Raw genomic sequence first — 19,142 nt, forward strand, 5'->3', positions numbered from 1 at the left:
GCAGTTTACCAGTCGTACTGAAACATTGTATTATTATTAAAAAAAAAATATTGGTCATGTAATTTTTACATTTTGATCCATATATAAGGCGCACCGGGTTATAAGGCGCACTGTCGTTTTTTTTTTTTTTTGGGGACTTTTAAGTGCGCCTTATAGTGCGGAAAATACGGTACATGATTCACAGACAGGAGAAAGGGTACATGATTCACAGACAGGAGAAAGGGTACATGATTCACAGACAGGAGAAAGGGTACATGATTCACAGACAGGAGAAAGGGTACATGATTCACAGACAGGAGAAAGGGTACATGATTCACAGACAGGAGAAAGGGTACATGATTCACAGACAGGAGAAAGGGTACATAATTCACAGACAGGAGAAAGGGTAAATGACTTCATCTCAGAAAGGAGGAAGGGTTTGTGACTCACAGGTGATCGTGGCGTTTAAAGCCTCGCTGGCAGACGGGACAGACGTGTGGTCTCCCCTGCTGGTGGCTCAGCAGGTGTTTGTTGAGTGCATTGGCTGTTCCAAACATTTTATGACAGAGTGAACACTCATGAGGTGACATCCGGACAGGTGCTGTTGGTGAACATACCTCAGACGCCAACAGAGGGCCCTCACCCGCCATTAAAGGACATGGGGCATTGGCTGAGACAGCTGCTAATGAAGATAAGAAACATCAGTCCCAAAAAGGTACACAACAAGGGATTGTCCACTTATCGTTCATTCATAAACGCCCCCCATAGACAACAACCATGTCTTAAACTAATTCTACGATGTGTGTGAGAGGTGGGCCCGGCTACTCACCTATCTCTCTATTTACATCTGTCTCACGGCCCATCCAATGTACTCACCTATCTCTCTATTTACATCTGTCTCACGGCCCATCCAATGCTCTAGGTATGGGGGGCAGGGAGGAGGCGAGGGATTGGGGGCGTTGAGGAGAGCTTCAATTGATGAAAGAGGTTGCAGACACCCCTCAGCGTATTCCGTGTCCTCCATTTGTGGTTTTACAATCAAAAGTGTAGTCTTACAAAGAGACAAAAGTATTAGTATGCCATTGTCTATATGACATTATCTGTGTAAATATAATTTAGGTTTAAAAAGGTTTTTTAAAGACATTTTGGAGCTCAGGCTTTTAGCTACGTTACTCCCGTGATGCCCAGTGATAACTGTGCTGCTTCAACATTGTTGCGCTGCTGCGCTCTAATAACGTTCTAATAACGTTTAATAACGTTTAATAACGTTCTAATAACGTTTAATAACGCTCTAATAACGTTCTAATAACGTCTATTAACGTCTAATAACGTTTAATAACGCTCTAATAACGTTCTAATAACGTTAATAACGTTCTAATAACGTTTAATAACGCTCTAATAACGTTCTAATAACGTGCTAATAACGTTCTAATAACGTATAATAACGTTCTAATAACGTTCTAATAACGTTAATAACGTACTAATAACGTTCTAATAACGTTCTAATAACGTTCACTGTTGAGCAATTTACGATCACTCAAATATCATCCAAGAAAGATATAATAATATTGACAGCATGTTTTGTACTTTTCAATTGTCACGGATGGATTTGATGACCCACATCCTGCACATTTAGAGAATTAGACAAACGCATCGCACCTCCTCACCAAAAACCTCAAGTGAAAAAAGCCAAATGTGATGACGATATTTAGCTAGCTAGCTATAATCACCTCAGAAATATCTTGATAGCTATGCCAGCTCAATTCCAAACTTATTAAAGTTGCTCTAATATTGCTGGCAAACTTCAGCTACTAAGTAGGTGTACAATTAAATACTCTCAAACTCAGAAATGATCAGCAAAGACCCTCATGTCCCTCGCTAATCTCACCTTCCAACTAGGGCTGTTACGATTCGTAGACGTCGTCGACGTAATCGACTACGTCAATACGTCGACTTGCGTAATGTGCGTCGGTGCGTCGTTAAAAATAAATAAATAATTAAAGCTAAAAAATAAGCAAAAAAAAATAAGCAAAAATGAAATGGCCTATCACAGCAGTACATCTGCAATGAACGAGAACCTCAAGCGAAAGCATCCTGGAGCTATTTGTGAAGACAGCCGCAAGATAGCACCGTAAGTCAGTGTTGTATTTCTGTTCACTTTTCCGGCCGTGTATGAGTGAAAAATGGATAGCTACTAGCTAATGTTACACAAGCAATGTAGCTCACCACAGTTTGTATGTCTTGTCTTCTGGTGTTAGTAATGTTAGCTATGTAGCTGGCTAGCTACGGTAGCCTATTGTCATTGTGGTGCTCGCACCTACTGTACGTTATCTAGCTCGTAGCTCGCATGCTACGTTAGCATCAATTTAGCTAATCATAACATAGCAGCGAGAGTAACGTTAGCTAGCTATGTAGCTACTAGCTAGCTATGTGTTGTGGTGATGGACAGACTTCTAAATGGCCATGTTGGCATTCAAGTTGGCTAAACATAGCAGTGAGGTGGAAATTAAGGGGCCTACACATGATAATAATTGTTTTTTTTATCGAAAAGTAAAAAAATAAACCGTTAAATTAGTCGTTAGACTAATCGATTAAGAAATACACTCCCGTATTGCAATTAGAAAACCATTTTCTTTTCCAATTTAATGAGAAATAAATTTAAAATATTGGCTACCCCCAATCTATTGTTTGTCTGCTTCTTATCAGTCTTTATAATAGGGGTGTGTGCTTGGTTTAACGTAGAAATCCAGTGACGGCACACTCTTGAGACATTTACCCATACTGTTGTCTGTTTAAACAGAGCTGGGACAGAATTACACTCCTGTTGTTTGCCCTCCCCGGCAAATCTCTGGAGAATCAGCTTCTTGTTTGGGACTGGGTTGTTGTTGTAGTTGGTGATGGAAAAACAGATGGAGAGTGCCCCCTGCCGACCAAATATAATTATGAGTGCCCCCTGCCGACCAAATATAATGATGAGTGCCCCCTGCCGACCAAATATAATGATGAGTGCCCCCTGCCGACCAAATATAATGATGAGTGCCCCCTGCCGACCAAATATAATGATGAGTGCCCCCTGCCGACCAAATATAATGATGAGTGCCCCCTGCCGACCAAATATAATTATGAGTGCCCCCTGCCGACCAAATATAATGATGAGTGCCCCCTGCCGACCAAATATAATGATGAGTGCGCCCTGCCGACCAAATATAATTATGAGTGCCCCCTGCCGACCAAATATAATTATGAGTGCCCCCTGCCGACCAAATATAATGATGAGTGCGCACTGCCGACTAAATATAATGATGATTGCGCCCTGCCGACTAACAGCATGCTTATTTCAGAGATACGTACGTACCGGACGACCTGAGGTGCGTGCCGAGGTTACTTGAAATATTGTTTTCTCCATTACCATAGGTGTCAATAGCGTAGGAGACAGGTACCTCAGACACCTGCTTTCAGCCTTCTTTCGTAGACTATCCAGCTGCCAATGGCTCGGCACACCATATCCACTGAGTCACTCCTCGAGTTCAAACAGAAAGTTGGCAATTGTATTGACGAAGTCAAAGACAATCTCTATAGTCTAAGCAAAGACATATGGAGTTGCCCAGAACTTGCATATGAAGAAAGAAAGTCTCACGACAGGTTGGTGCAATTTTTCTCTGATGAAAAGGGATGGAGTGTGAATAGTCACTATAAACTTGAGACAGCATTCCGTGCGTCATGGGGACCGGTCAGTGATGTATTCCATATTAGTTTCTTGTGCGAATACGATGCATTACGATGCATCCACTGCCCTCCCGCCACTAGGGGCATCCGATCACAACATGGTCTGGATGGAACCTACATACACCCCTATCATAAAAAGGCTGCCTATCACCACCAGGACTGTCCAGCAATGGTCAGAAGACGTGGAGGAGGAGCTGAGGGCGTGTTTTGAAACAACCGACTGGGGGATGTTCCAGAGAGTCCACGGGGAGGACATAGATGGTCTGCTAGACTGTGTCACAGACTATATCAAGTTCTGCGAGGAGAGCATCGTCCCCATTAAAAAGGTACGGTGCTTTCCTAACAACAAGCCGTGGATAAATGGGAACATCAAGAACCTTCTGAAAAGGAAGAGGAGGCTGTTTAAGGCAGGGGACACTGAGGGAGCCAGGGCCACTCAGAAGGAGGTGAAGAAGGAGCTGAGAGCAGCCAAAGAGGAATACAGGAGGAAATTGGAGGGCGGGCTAGTGGCCCACAGCTCCAAGGAGGTGTGGAAGGGTTTCAAGAAGATCACGGGCCACAAGCAGCCACATACTGTGGTGGAGGGGACCCGAGAGCAGGCGGATGACCTGAACTGCTTCTTTAACAGGTTTGACCAACCATCCCCCTGTCACCCCCCACAGCCCCCGACCGTCTCCTCCCCTCTCCAATGTACCGCACCCCTGGCAACAGTAGCCCCCACTCCCCCTGACCCCCTCACACCCCAGCAGCAATTGCCTCCCCTTACCAACACCAGGAGCCAGGGAGCATGCTTCACACCTGGAGACACCGGTACTCACAGCTTTATAACATCTGAGCAGGTGAAAAGGCAGCTCTCCAGGGTGAATGTGAACAAGTCCAGAGGTCCAGACAACATCAACCCCAGGGTTCTGAAGGTGTGTGCTGGAGAGCTGGCGGACACATTCCAACATCTCTTCAGTCTATCTCTAAGACTGAGGAGGGTGCCACAGCTCTGGAAGACCTCTTGCATCGTCCCAGTGCCAAAGAAGGGACGGCCCAGCACCCCAAACGACTACAGACCTGTCGCCCTGACACCACAGGTCATGAAGATCCTGGAGAGGCTAGTGCTGCAACACCTTAAGCCCCAGGTGAAGGACTTCCTGGACCCCCGGCAGTTTGCATACCAGGAGAGCATGGGGGTGGAGGATGCCATCATTTACATGCTGCACAGGGCCTACACACACCTGGAGAGGCCACAGAGCATGGTGAGGACCATGTTCTTCGACTTCTCCAGTGCATTTAACACTATCAAGCCATCACTGCTGGCTGACAAACTAGCAGTGATGTGTGTGGAGGACTCCCTGACGGCTTGGATCCACAACTACCTCACAGACAGGCGTCAGTATGTGAGACTGCAGGGCTGTCAGTCTGAGGTGGTGGTGTGCAACACCGGTGCCCCCCAGGGAACTGTTCTGTCACCCTTTCTCTTCACCCTCTATACCTCCGACTTCCAGTTTAGCTCCGACCAGTGCCACCTGCAGAAGTTTTCGGATGACTCCTCTATCGTCGGTTACATCACAGACGACAGGGATGAGGAGTACAGGGCCCTGGTGGAGAGCTTTGTGCAGTGGTGCGACACCAACTACCTTTTGCTTAACACCAGCAAAACAAAGGAGTTGGTGGTGGATTTTAGGAGGAAGAGAAGGACCCCATCACCATCAAGGGGGTGGAAGTCGAGAGGGTGGACTCCTACAGGTACCTGGGAGTACAAATTAATAACAAACTGGACTGGACTGACAACACCGAGGCTCTTCTCAGGAAAGGGCAGAGCAGACTGTTTTTCCTGAGAAGGCTGAGGTCTTTCGGTGTCTGCAACAAGCTGCTGCAAATGTTTTATCAGTCGGTGGTTGCCAGCGTTCTGTTCTTCGCCGTGGCCTGCTGGGGTGGAAACATCTGTGCCAGGGATGCTGCGAAGCTAAACAAACTGGTGAAGAAGGCCAGCTCTGTGGTGGGGACCGGGATGGACAGCCTAGAGGTGGTGGCAGAACAGAGGATGGGGAAAAAACTGGCGGCCATGCTGGTCAATCCCTCCCACCCGATGTACGGCGAGCTGGCGGGGATGAGGAGCAAGTTCAGCCACAGATTTGTTCTCCCCCGCCAAAGTACAAAAAGATTTGGACAGTCCTTTGTTCCAGCTGCACTCCGACTCTACAACCAGGCCCTGCAGGGTGGGGGAGACCTGGAGCTGGAACTTTTGGAACTTTTTACTTATTGAGCCTGCACTGTTTTATGTATTTTATTGAATGTTTTCTGTTTTCTGTATTTAATGTTTTCTGCCCTAACTGAGCTGTTTGACAACAACATTTCCCCATTGGGGACAATAAAGGTTTTCAATCAATCATTACCTGGCATTGGACATGCCTGTGGCCATAACCTGATCGATGCATTACCTGGCCTTGGACATGCCTGTGGCCATAACCTGATCGCAGAAGTGGGAGCTGCCGCAGCGTTGGGGCTAAAAGCATTGGTAGAATGCACACCCGAGTTCCCTGTTCGTGTCCAGGTATCAGTGGTGGCTGGTGCAAAACAATTTGGGTGGGGCACAGGTTATGGGGGCATGCTCCACGGGGAAGAATATCAACTTTAAAATCTGGATTTACAGTCGATTTTAGCATGAGAATAACAGTGTTTCCCCTAGGTTTGCTGCCTTGGGGGGGTGGCATGGACCGTGGCATGGACCCCCCCCCCCCCAAGGGGGTAAGACCCTGCGACATACCAGCGTCATGTCCAGGGGGTGTATTAACTTGTACATTAAGCCGCCTCACGCTACGGAAACAGGAGATAGGCTCCTTCCCTATGGGCCATTAGGCTCGAGAACCATCGGTTCTCAAGGCTACTTACTTATGTGGTCTTGACTACCTGTCCACTTTCTCACCTGGTTCTTGCTCTCTCTCTCTCTCTCTCTCTCTCTCTCTCTCTCTCTCTCTCTCTGGTGTGCCGACACCATCCTGCTCTCTCTCCTTCTCTCCCTCCCTATCCTTCTCTCTCCCTTTTGCTGTCAACCAAAAGGCAAACATAACAACCAGAGTATTTATAATCTAATAAGAGGTATAAATTGATCCATATCAATTGTTATTCATATATACCATCGTTTCTCAACGGGGGCGTTCAGACAACATCGGGGGGCGCTGGAACAAATATTTTTAAAAGGGGGGCGTTGAGGTGTTCTTGGGGGGCGTTCGTTCACGCATAAAGTATTTTTCTCATGAAAAACAGCTGTGTTATTACGGGCACATTCGTAAATGCACGAACGGTCAGTTCGCTCGGACAAACCGTGTTTTCAGTCAGAGCACCCATCTCTGAGCGCTCCCAGAGCGCAGTGTTCTGAACTTGGCCGGGCTCTGTGACGCAGACACACGTAGCGCCACGCCCCAAAAAATAAAAGTTTCCAATGTGTCTGGGTAAGCTGCATTGTAGAAGAATTTTGACAGTTCATGTACAGTGCAGAAATTGCAATACTATGCTACGATAGAAAGAACCCCGGTTCATCCCATCTGTAACATCATGTTGACCAATGCCCAACTTCTATGAGTGTTTTCCTTGTAGGCTATGCTTGAGTGACATATGTTTCAGTTTGTGGGCTCATTGTAATTGTTGCGTTCGCTTCGTTCCCTTCCTTTCAATACAGCTTATTTAATTTAGTTAAAATGAGTGCTAATACCATACCACCATACCAGAACATCACAGCAGGAACAACCGTGTTTTCAGTCAGAGCGCCCATCTCTGAGCGCTCCCAGAGCGCAGAGCTCTGAACTTTGTTATGTTTTGATATGAGAAATTCGAAGTGGTCAGTTTATGAAAATAATACCATAGAATACTAAATAAAATATTAAAATAATAGCCCCCTAGCGTTTGCCGCTATATTGTGACACCCCCCCCCAAAGTCCAATCAAAAATGAATAAATATTAGCATCATAAAACAGCAATTTGGAGAAATGCAACACCAGCACACTTAAAAAAAACTAACAATGTTAGTTGTAATGTACAGTTCTGCATCCTACTGTTTGTTCTGCATCGGACATGTGTGAAATTGCTGCTGTTCCGTAGCAGTCTGTTTGTATTCTCTGATGTTGTCTGAGTTTGTTTAACACTCAGAAACAGCATTTTTATTCACATTCACATGGCTTTTCTGCTCTCTGGTAAACTAATGATAATGATATTCCAACTGCCCAGTTAAATCCAATCTATTATTTGGCATTCAGTGACATGCTTTTTAAATTATATAACACAGAATATTAGTCAACATTAATATTTAGGGAAGAAAATAAGCCTACTTTTTTTGATGGGGGGGCGGTAAGAGGCCTGGATAATGGACAGGGGGGCGCTGGCCCAAAAAAGGTTGAGAACCACTGATATATACATACATATCATATATTCGTCATAGTCAGGGACTCCAATTAAATGTCACGTAGCCTATAGGCATCTCCATCAATCCAGGATTCATTACATTGTCTACTGTCACATTGCCCATATAGTGGGCTGTTGTTCAGGTATTGATGTTAGCCATTGATGTAGTCAGGATTATAGAGTTGGTTTAATTACCTGGATGTAGTGTGCCATGGCCTCTCTGTGGTCCGTGAAGGAGGCAGTGTTGTTAGCAAATGTGACAATCAGCTTGCGTGGAAATAACAGCCCATACCTCACGTTAGCCTCCCGCGGGGTTGAGAAAGTTTTTGTTCGATATCAGTTAGACGGCGTTCCGTCTCGTTAGCGGCTGTTTCCAGGTCCTTTACCTTGGTCGTATTGGAAATCATATCCTTGCGGAGTGAATCCAGACATTCTTTAATTGGTTTAAGTTTCAGATCAAATGCGGAGTCAAGCTCTTCACGTATTTTTTTTATTTATTTAACCTTTATTTAACCAGGCAAACATGTAAGAACAAATTCTTATTTGCAAATGCAGCCTGACCAAAAAGCAATGGCTCTTTGGGGGGGGGGGGGGGGGGGGGGAGCTAGAAATAAAACAAGGTTAAGTAATACAATAAACAAAAAATCAATCAAACAATAAAACTATAAAACAATAAAACACTGGCAAATACAGATGCATTAAAATACTAACAGTCAGAGAGAGGGGAGAGAGACGGAGGAGGTAGGGGTGAGGAAGAGCGGAGGTGAGGGATAGCGGGGGTAGTGGAGCAGGGGTACTTAAAATGAGGCAGTGATGGGTTATGGGATGGGTGAGAGACGGTGATCAACAGGTGCATTGATCGACTATGGTTCGCTGCAGGGTTTGTTTGAAAGCAGTGAGTGAGGTGAGGGCGGTGAGTTTGAGGGTGTTTTGTAAGGTGTTCCAGTCGTGTGCTGCAGCGAACCGGAAAGCGACTACGGTACGGGCTTTGGGGATGGTGAGTCGGACAAGATCACTGGATCTTAGAACGATGACGGGGCGGTGAGAGAGGTGCAGAAGGGATGAGAGGTAGAAAGGTGTTTTGCAAAGTATGGATTTGTAGATAATATGAAGCCAGTGACAGAGCCGTCTGCTGTGAAGAGATGTCCAGTCTACAAGGGTGTACAGAACACAGTGGTGAGTTGTGAAAGGCGCACTAGTGGCAAAACGAATGGCGGAGTGATGGAGTGTGTCGAGTTTCCTGAGGGCAGACTGAGATGCCATCCTATAGATGGTATCGCCATAGTCAAATATGGGCAGGATGGTCATCTTGACAAGGGTATGTTTGGCTGCACGGGTGAAGGAGGCCTTGTTCCGGTATAAAAAGCTTAGGCGAGCTTTGACTTTTGTCTGCAGGTGCTTTATGTGGGTGGTGAAGGAGAGGGATGAGTCCAGCCAAAGGCCAAGGTATTTGTAACAAGAGACAAACTCCAGCTCGGAACCGTCAACACAGAAGATCTTAGGGGGGCTGCTGACACGAGGTCTCCGGTCGAAAAGAATGCACTTTGGTTTTTTGGTGTTGAGGAGAAGATGGAGGCGATGAAAAGACTGCTCAATGGAGGTGAGGCTGAGTTGTAGAGTGGAAGCCGCAGAGTGGAGTGAAGGGCCTGCACAATACAAGATGGTGTCGTCAGCATAAAGATGGATCTGGGATTTGCCAGCATCTTTTGCAACATCATTGATGTAGATTGAGAACAACGTTGGTCCCAAGATGGAGCCTTGAGGCACCCCTTTAGAGATGGTGAGATGGTCTGACAAGATATTTTCAGTCTTCACTTGCTGAACTCGGTCAGTTAGATAGCTGGCAAACCAGTTGCAAGAGTTTGTTGAGAGACCAATGTTGGAGAGCCTCTGTAGAAGGATGGAATGGATGACAGAATCAAAGGCCTTAGCTAGGTCGATAAAGGCAGCGATGCAGACCTGCTTGGAGTCCAAGGAAGTGCGAATGTCATCCATAACTTTCAAGGTAGCTGTGATGCACCCGTGGCCAGGCCGGAACCCAGACTGCATGTTAGACAGGATGTTGTTTGAGGCCATGAAGTGGCTGAGCTGTTTGAGAGCCAGCTTCTCCAGGACCTTGGCCAGGCACGGCAAGATGGAGATGGGCCTGTAGCAGTTGGGGTCGGAGCTAGAGCCACCTTTAAAGAGGGGAAAGACCAGCGCGGATTTCCAGTCAGGAGGAAAGACAGACAGCTCAAAAGACATGTTGAAAAGCCGTGTAATGGGAGCGGAAATGACAGGTGCAGCAGCTTTCAAAAACATGGGTTCGAGCCCATCAAGGCCAGCAGACTTGTTTGAGTCTAGCTTGGTTAGCTCCTCTAAAACCTCTGAGGTCAAGACAGGTTTAAAGGAGAAAGCGTCACAGCTGGAAGGAGGAGGAGAATGTGATGAAGCAGCAATGGGGGGAGTAGCTGAGAATACATGGACCGAGTTGACAAAGTCATGATTAAAAAGCGAAGCCATGAGAGACTTGTCAGTGACAACAGTGTCACCATAGGTCATTGTACTAGGAAGATGAGGGGAAGTGAGTTTGTTTTCCATGGCTTTGACCGTTTTCCAAAACATCTTGGCGTCAGAGCCACAGGATGCAAATTTGTCCAAGAAGTAACTGGTTTTGGCTTTTCTGACAGCCTGAGTGCTTTTATTTCTACACTGCCTAAAGGCAAGCCAGTCAGCAGGAGACTGGGTGGAACGAGCTTTCCGCCATAAGGTGTTCTTCTGGCGGATCAACTCAGCCAAGTCATGGGAAAACCAGGGGCTGAAGCGATCCTTTATCCGTCATTTTATGAGTGGGGCGTGTTTGTTGATGATCTGATTAAAAGTTATCTTAAAATAGGACCAGGCGTCATCCACAGTGGAGACTGAGTTAATTCGGTCCCAGTTTTCTGCTGCAACATCGTGGAGAAAGGCCCCCAGCTCAAACTTCTTCAGAGAGCGCTTGGTTACGATCACTGATGGTCGCTTGATTGAGGAGCCAGAGCGTATGCAAGCAATGGCACAGTGATCACTCAGATCTTGACTGAAGACACCAGATTTATAATTAGAAGGGGCATTCGTAAGGATGACATCAATCAGCGTGGCAGATGAAGGAGATTTCTGATTGCGTCTGGTGGGCTCAGATATGATTTGGGAAAGGTTCAGAGGATCGAATTGCTGCGTGACTACGTCTGGGGGGTTGAACATGTCCCAGTTTAGATCACCCAGGAGGACAAACTCAGAGGAAACGTGTGGGGCCAGGAGTACACCAAGTGCAGTTAGGGTGCAAGCTGGGGCAGAGGGTGGTCTGTAGCAGACAGCGACAGAGAGAAAGAAATTGGAAGACAGTTTGATCCTTAACACTAGCAGTTCAAATTGTTTGGGGACAGACTTGGAAATTAAGATAGAACATTGCAGATGGTCTTTAACAAACAAAACTACACCACCACCTTTGGTGGCTCTGTCCTGGCGAAAAATGTTGTAACCTGGTATGGAGATGTCTAGATTGAGAACACTGTTCTTAAGCCATGATTCAGAAATAGCTAGAACATCAGGAGTAACAGTGTGTGCCCAAGACTTTAGCAGGTCTAGTTTGGGTAACAGGCTACGGATGTTAATGTGTAGAAAGCCCATAGACTTGCGATCACAAAAATCATTGAATGACAGGTCAGAGATGGCATGCATCTCTAGCAGCAGACAACAGGTAGCAGCACAGGAACAGGTGGCAGCACAGGAACAGGTAGCGTAGCTTGCAGCACAGGAACAGGTAGCGTAGCTTGCAGCACAGGAACAGGTGGCGTAGCTTACAGCACAGGAACAGGTGGCGTAGCTTGCAGCACAGGAACAGGTAGTGTAGCTTGCAGCACAGGAACAGGTAGCGTAGCTTGCAGCACAGGAACAGGTGGCGTAGCTTACAGCACAGGAACAGGTGGCGTAGCTTTCAGCACAGGAACAGGTGGCGTAGCTTGCAGCACGGGAACAGGTAGCGTAGCTTGCAGCACAGGAACAGGTGGCGTAGCTTACAGCACAGGAACAGGTAGCGTAGCTTGCAGCACGGGAACAGGTAGTGTAGCTTGCAGCACAGGAACAGGTGGCGTAGCTTGCAGCACGGGAACAGGTAGCGTAGCTTACAGCACAGGAACAGGTAGCGTAGCTTGCAGCACGGGAACAGGTAGCGTAGCTTACAGCACAGGAACAGGTAGCGTAGCTTGCAGCACGGGAACAGGTAGCGTAGCTTGCAGCACAGGAACAGGTGGCGTAGCTTGCAGCACAGGAACAGGTGGCGTAGCTTGCAGCACAGGAACAGGTAGCGTAGCTTGCAGCACAGGAACAGGTAGCGTAGCTTACAGCACAGGAACAGGTGGCGTAGCTTGCAGCACAGGAACAGGTGGCGTAGCTTACAGCACAGGAACAGGTAGCGTAGCTTACAGCACAGGAACAGGTAGCGTAGCTTGAAGCACGGGAACAGGTAGCGTAGCTTGAAGCACGGGAAAAGGTAGCGTAGCTTGCAGCACGGGAACAGGTAGCGTAGCTTACAGCACAGGAACAGGTAGCGTAGCTTGCAGCACGGGAACAGGTAGCGTAGCTTACAGCACAGAAACAGGTAGCGTGGCTTGCAGCACAGGAACAGGTGGCGTAGCTTACAGCACAGGAACAGGTGGCGTAGCTTGCAGCACGGGAACAGGTAGCGTAGGCGGATATTCAAGGCGCACATTTTTGCGCCCCGGCCGAGAAATAGGAGACAGCCAATTGGAGCGCTGCTACAGCTCACGTGTAAGCGAAAAGTATTTGGCCTGCGATAGACTTGCATTCGACCGGCGTCCCGACTCCTCCCCCTATGTATTTTAACAGTGAATTTTACACACACCCAGATACAAATGTTTATTGTATTGGAGGATTTTTAATGAATGCTGATAGGCGCCGACAGAATATCAGCCGCATTTTGTGAATAAACAATGTTTATTTAAAAAAAAAAACTTTTACAAATCGCAACTAGGAAGTGAAGGTGGGGGCGGCGCCCCAGCGCCCTCTATCGGCCAGCCGCCACTGCCAGGTATTGTCAGCGCTCATACACATACATATACTGTAGATATATGATCGCACACACATGAATTATGCAATAGAAATCTGAGAAGTCTTTTCTGAAGACTGACACCTTGAGCATGCTCTGCGCCAATTCTCAGTGCAATAAATAGCCAAATTCCTCAACTATATTGTTTATGCTGTATTATACAGCCTGTATAACGTTGAATTATATACAAGTCCGTGGATGCCGTGAGAGAGCATGGAACTAGACACAGGTTGATCGGGTAACTTGCTCTCTCCACAGGTGACGGTGTTGGGGACCCCAGCCGAGGAGGATGGTGGGGGTAAAATAGACATGGTACGGTTGGGTGCTTTTGAAGGCCTTGACATGGCTTTCATGGCCCACCCCTCACAGGAGGATGCCTCCTATCTGCCAGACGTGGCTGAACACGAGTAAGGCTATTTGATTCGTTATTTTATCGGTTCTTACAACCAAAACAGTCTATTACAATATATTTCATGATGAATAAAGACAAATATTTGATTTCCACTTCTCACAGTAATTTCCAACTACACGAATAACACATTAGAAACATGCATGTTGTAGTAGTGCATGCAATCATTTATTGATATTGATAGGTCAATATCTTTTTTTTTAAAAAAATTTGTTTTTCAGATTTTATCCCTTTTTCACCCAATTTGGTAGCCAATTTAACCCAACTTAGCATCCAATTATCCCCTGCCTATTGCATAGGATCCGCCGCACGACCCCGTGGCCGGCAGTCCCAGAGGAGGGCGCCAGGCAGACTAGGCTGACTGGCTCCTCGAGCCCAGTACCGTTATTCCGGCACCCAGGGGGCGGTGTTGCGCGACGGATCCTAGTCCAGAAATACTCCTATACCCCCCTCGGAAGCGGCCGGCCAATATGCCGCTTCCCGTGTGCCTCGGCCATATCTGGATCTGGCAAGCCGGGATACGAACCCCGGCCCCGGTGGGCAGCATGCACTAGCGGCCAGTGCGTAGACCGCTACACCACCGCGGGGCGGATAGGTCAATATCAACTGTGCAGGAGCTCTCGTTGTAGTTGGAGGCCCTCGTTTCTGGCCTGTAGCTATTTCAGGCTACAGGCCAGTTATGTGTGAGAGATCTCTCGTGCCCCTGTCCTACTCCCAGAATAAACCAGGAGGACAGAGTCTAACACTTAGTGTCTGGTTTATGATTTCATTTCCAGTGTCATAGTGAGGTACCATGGCAAGGCGTCTCATGCTGCCGCCTACCCCTGGGAAGGGATCAATGCGCTGGACGCTGCTGTCCTGGCCTACAACAACATCTCTGTGCTCAGACAGCAACTCAAACCAGACTGGAGAGTCCATGGTGAGGGACAGCCTAGTTAACACTTATGTTCCTCCTGATCTTGTCTTCAGGAGTTATGTTTAACATACAACAACAACTGTTTCTTGTAGTGACCTTTCCCACTTGCTCTCAAGCACTGGTGGACCTTGTCCTGTGCAGGTATCATCAAGCATGGTGGGGTGAAACCCAATATCATCCCTGCCTACACTGAGCTGGAGTATTACCGTATTTTCCGCACTATAAGGCGCACCGGATTATAAGGCGCACCTTCAATGAATGGCCTATTTTAGAATTTTTTTCATACACAAGGCGCACCGGATTATAAGGCGCACCGGATTATAAGGCGCATAGAATAGATACTGCAGTCAAACGTTTGACTGGGGTTGCGTTACGCCCAAGCTCCACCTACTGCGTTGCGTCACCTCTCCATCGGTGTTGTGTCAACTTCCCGTTGTCCAAGCTCCACCTGAGCGTTGTCACCATCAACGTTCTACCTGCTCCACTGTCAAAAATATATATTTTTCCACCTCAAGTATCAGCCGTTCGTCATCCATTTTTGCAACAAGCGTCAAGGACCTGCGGTGATTCACAGCTGACTCGCGTGAATAGCAATTCGCAATAGCTGCAACCACGAGATATAGAGTAGTTAGCTACAAGCATTTTCAATCTGCTATTATCTCTATTAGTGGATTAACCGCTGTGGTGATTTAACAGCTGATAAAAATACATCAAGTAGACTACAAACAGAGCAAAACAACACCAGAAAACAACCAATAGGCTATACAATTATAACCAACAACCAATATGTGACAGCTCCTGGTGAAATGTGCAACGTACTTTTTCAGTTTTTACACATGCTTAAACTACAGATTGTAAGCTTTCAAATGATGTGTCATACATTCAAATCAGAGAAAGATTGAACACGACAGGCGTATTTGAATGTTGGTTCATCTCAAACACTGAATGGGAGAAAAGTGAATCTGACCAAACCACAACAAACGCTGCTAGCGGCTAACAGCTAACAAAACACATCGCTACGAAGGTCTAAACTGTATTTTAATAACATGACAACATACTGGGAGAACATCGACATGCTAAAAACACATAACTACACATAACTAGATGAACACACAGTTCTTGCTTTTGAACACGAGCTAAAACGAAAGTATGTTTACAAATCAACCCTCCCTTACCGGTAGCCTCCGGCAAACGAGAATAATGAATCCAATACACAAATGATAAGTGTTTAGTGATCGTTAAACTGTTGTTTATTATATCGAGTGGGTACTTTAAAACTTCAAGTTGAAAGCACCAAGAATCTCACTTTGTTCCCTCGGAAACTCTGTTTAGTCTTCTTTACTTGGGGTCTTGTGGTGTGGGACTGTGAGTAAGCACAACACCGGTGTTTACTGATTACCGTAATGCTGCAAGCGGTGTGAGTGTCCGAATTGAACAGTTGGGTGAGTACGGCATCCATTCAGAGCACATGATAGCATAACAATAGCATTCGCGGAGATTCCAAGATGGCGGCCGTCGTTTACTGATTACCGTAATGCTGCAAGCGGTGCGGCTTTGTAGTTTACCAGTCGTACTGAAACATTTTATTATTATTAAAAAAAAAATATTGGTCATGTAATTTTTACATTCTGATCCATATATAAGGCGCACCGGATTATAAGGCGCACTGTCGTTTTTTTTTTTTTTTTGGGACTTTTAAGTGCGCCTTATAGTGCGGAAAATACGGTACCTGCGCACTCCCTCACGCAAATACCTGCCCACTATCAAAGCCAAGGCTGAGAGGTGTTTTAGATCTGCTGCCATGGCAACTGGCTGTGAAGTAAGCGATTTTACAAAAAATCACCACATAGGAAAATTATTATAGAAATTAAGAACTCATCTGGTACAGTCATGCATTTTTCTGTTGCATTGAACCCAACGTGTATTACTTTTTTTCATTATTATTAAAACATTTTTACCAAAAATGTCTTCCTAAGGTTGAAGTCCAGTTTGCAAAGAATGCGTTTGACAACGTCCTGCGGAACACCACACTGCACAGTCTGTATGAGGACAACGGCAAAGCCTTGGGGATGGAATTCACAACAGATGAAGAGGTTCTTAAAAACTCTTCTGGTAGGAGAAGCATCTCTTATGCATCCCATAGGCCCTCTTGTGGTCATTAGAAGGTGGACATTCGTTTCTACACAATACTCAGGCAACAGTTCAGTTGCGATAGAAACAACAGTTATGCAATGAGATAGAAATGTTGTGTGTGACTATATGAAAGCTCTTGTATAACTTCATGAAAGGCCCATATTGTCTTGAACACCCACAGGCTCCACTGACTTTGGAAATGTGTCTTTTATTATACCTGGAATCCACCCCTACTTCTATATTGGTTCTGAGGCTCTGAATCACACAGAAGAGTACACTGTAGCAGCTGGTATGCACCTTAAACATGCATGACCACTGTTATCTGATTACAGTAATAGTTTTCCTTTTGATCACATTAGATTATATATACAGTATATGTCATCTTTATCAAAGCCAGCATGTTTTCTTCCCTACAGCATGCTGCATGTTCAGATGTTGTAGTCATTGGATTGGGAAAAGCATGTTAAAAATAAAATAAAACGATGTTATGTAATTCCTTGTCCTTGACTGATTCCTTGTAGGTGATGAGAAGGCTCAGTTCTATGCTCTGCGGGCAGCGAAGGCCTTGGCCATGACGGCCCTGGATGTGCTGCTGTGTCCAGAGCTGCTGCAGCGGGTGAGGGAGGAGTTCACAGAGGTCAAACTAAAGGAGGAACGACTCCTGGGGAGTGGACTGGGGCAGGACGCCTCAGGGGCCATGTCGTGTGGTGGAGTGCAGCTCTGAGACACCTGCAAACACAGCATGCTCTGGCAGACAGGAGATGCAACACCAGTGCTTGATGTAGAATGAAAACGACATAACTATTTACTATTGCATAAGAGTACGTTCTAGGATACTACGTTCTAGGATGACTTAAATGGATCATTTATTTGATTGAAATAAAAGACACAACGTAATCCACTATTGCATCATTTGTCAAAATTATATCACAGTTACCTAGAATCGAATTATATCTAGTTTACCTAGAATAAAAACACCATCATAAAAAAGTGTCCTATTTTGGCGAGAGATATACCCAGGCTTTGAGGTAAATTAGGCTTAATCCCAAATAGATGCCCTATCAATATTGCATTATTATGAATGCATTGTAATGGCCAGTTTTTAGATCTCCATTAAGACAATTTAATAAACCCTCTGACAAATCTCATCATGTCATTAGTTGTCATTTATCCAAGCAGTTATTATAACATGGAAATAAGTAGTCTGGGCAGTTAAAGCAATAATCTGTTCTTCGGTACAGTACGCCCACTGGATTTTTAAATGTATTCTAAGTATGCATCATTAAACTGAGATTATCCAAAATATATACATATGTATATACAATCTGTTGAGAGAATGATATACAATTTGAGAACAAACCTTAGAAGATAGAATTTTTATTCATAACTCAACAAAAAAAACACCACAGTGTAAATGTTAGAAAACCATGTCAGTAGTCCACTTAGCTTTCACAAATTCAAACAAAAACTCAATCTGACATTAAAATGGATAAGAATAGGAAGTGGAAACTAAAAGACATGCTGGGAGGTGTAAGTAAAACATACAGCAGCCTACATCAGTTGGTTCTTCTATCATGCTAACATCTGTGATTTGTTATAATGACCTGTGGCAGGGTGGACTGCTCGATGCCTCCCTCTGGTGGCAAGAACCGTGGAGTGATCTTCAACAACCACTTATCCGGTGTGGTGAACATCACACACTCCTGCAGATTCTTCCTCTCTGATGCTTCTTCAGGCTTCCTGCTTGACTGAAACTCTTCCCACACTCAGAGCACTGGTATGGTTTCTCTCCTGTGTGTATTCTCTGGTGTAGAATTAGGCCTCCTGATTGATTGAAACTCTTGCCACACTGGGAGCACTGGTATGGTTTCTCTCCTGTGTGTATTCTCTGGTGTATCTTTAGGTGTCCTGCATGATTGAAGCTCTTGCCACACTGTGTGCACTGGTATGGTTTCTCTACTGTGTGTATTCTCTGGTGTCTCTTTAGGAGTCCTGCACTTTTGAAACTCTTCCCACACTGGGAGCACTGGTATGGTTTCTCTACTGTGTGTATTCTCTGGTGTCTCTTTAGCTGTCCTGCAGTATTGAAACTCTTGCCACACTGGGAGCACTGGTATGGTTTCTCTCCTGTGTGTATTCTCTGGTGTATCTTTAGGTATCCTGCTTGATTGAAGGTCTTGCCACACTGTGTGCACTGGTATGGTTTCTCTCCTGTGTGTATTCTCTGGTGTCTCTTTAAGTCTCCTGCACGATTGAAACTCTTCCCACACTGGTAACAGTGGTATGGTTTCTCTACTGTGTTTCCTGATGTGGTGGAGCTGGGCTCGCTGTCTGAACCTGGGTTGGAGCTCTGCTCATCTGTAAGAATATGAACATATACAGGGTTACAAACACATTTTGTAAAAAAATAAATAGCAGTTAAACCATTAAAGCCGAGCGGCGATGTTTTATATAGCAGGTGATCAAATACCAAGATCGTTGTATGTGTTCAATATTTACGACCAAAC

At 45.7% G+C, this 19,142-nt stretch overlaps 1 protein-coding gene across 1 annotated transcript; it reads left to right on the top strand.

Moving 5' to 3' along the window:
• Positions 1 to 389: 389 nt before the first annotated feature.
• Positions 390 to 17,359, top strand: LOC308170229 (peptidase M20 domain-containing protein 2-like; the record flags this gene model as incomplete). The annotated part of the gene is made up of 9 exons (XM_080544997.1): positions 390 to 503; positions 6,071 to 6,241; positions 13,436 to 13,584; positions 14,363 to 14,505; positions 14,644 to 14,709; positions 16,215 to 16,321; positions 16,479 to 16,614; positions 16,817 to 16,924; positions 17,157 to 17,359. 9 exons carry the CDS (start codon positions 390 to 392, stop codon positions 17,357 to 17,359), a joined length of 1,197 nt encoding a protein of 398 aa, XP_080401123.1.
• Between the last annotated feature and the right edge of the window lie 1,783 nt (positions 17,360 to 19,142).

This window comes from Nansenia antarctica (genome assembly GCF_963989245.1).
Source record: "Nansenia antarctica genome assembly, chromosome: 14".
Taxonomy (NCBI): Eukaryota; Metazoa; Chordata; class Actinopteri; order Argentiniformes; family Microstomatidae; genus Nansenia; species Nansenia antarctica.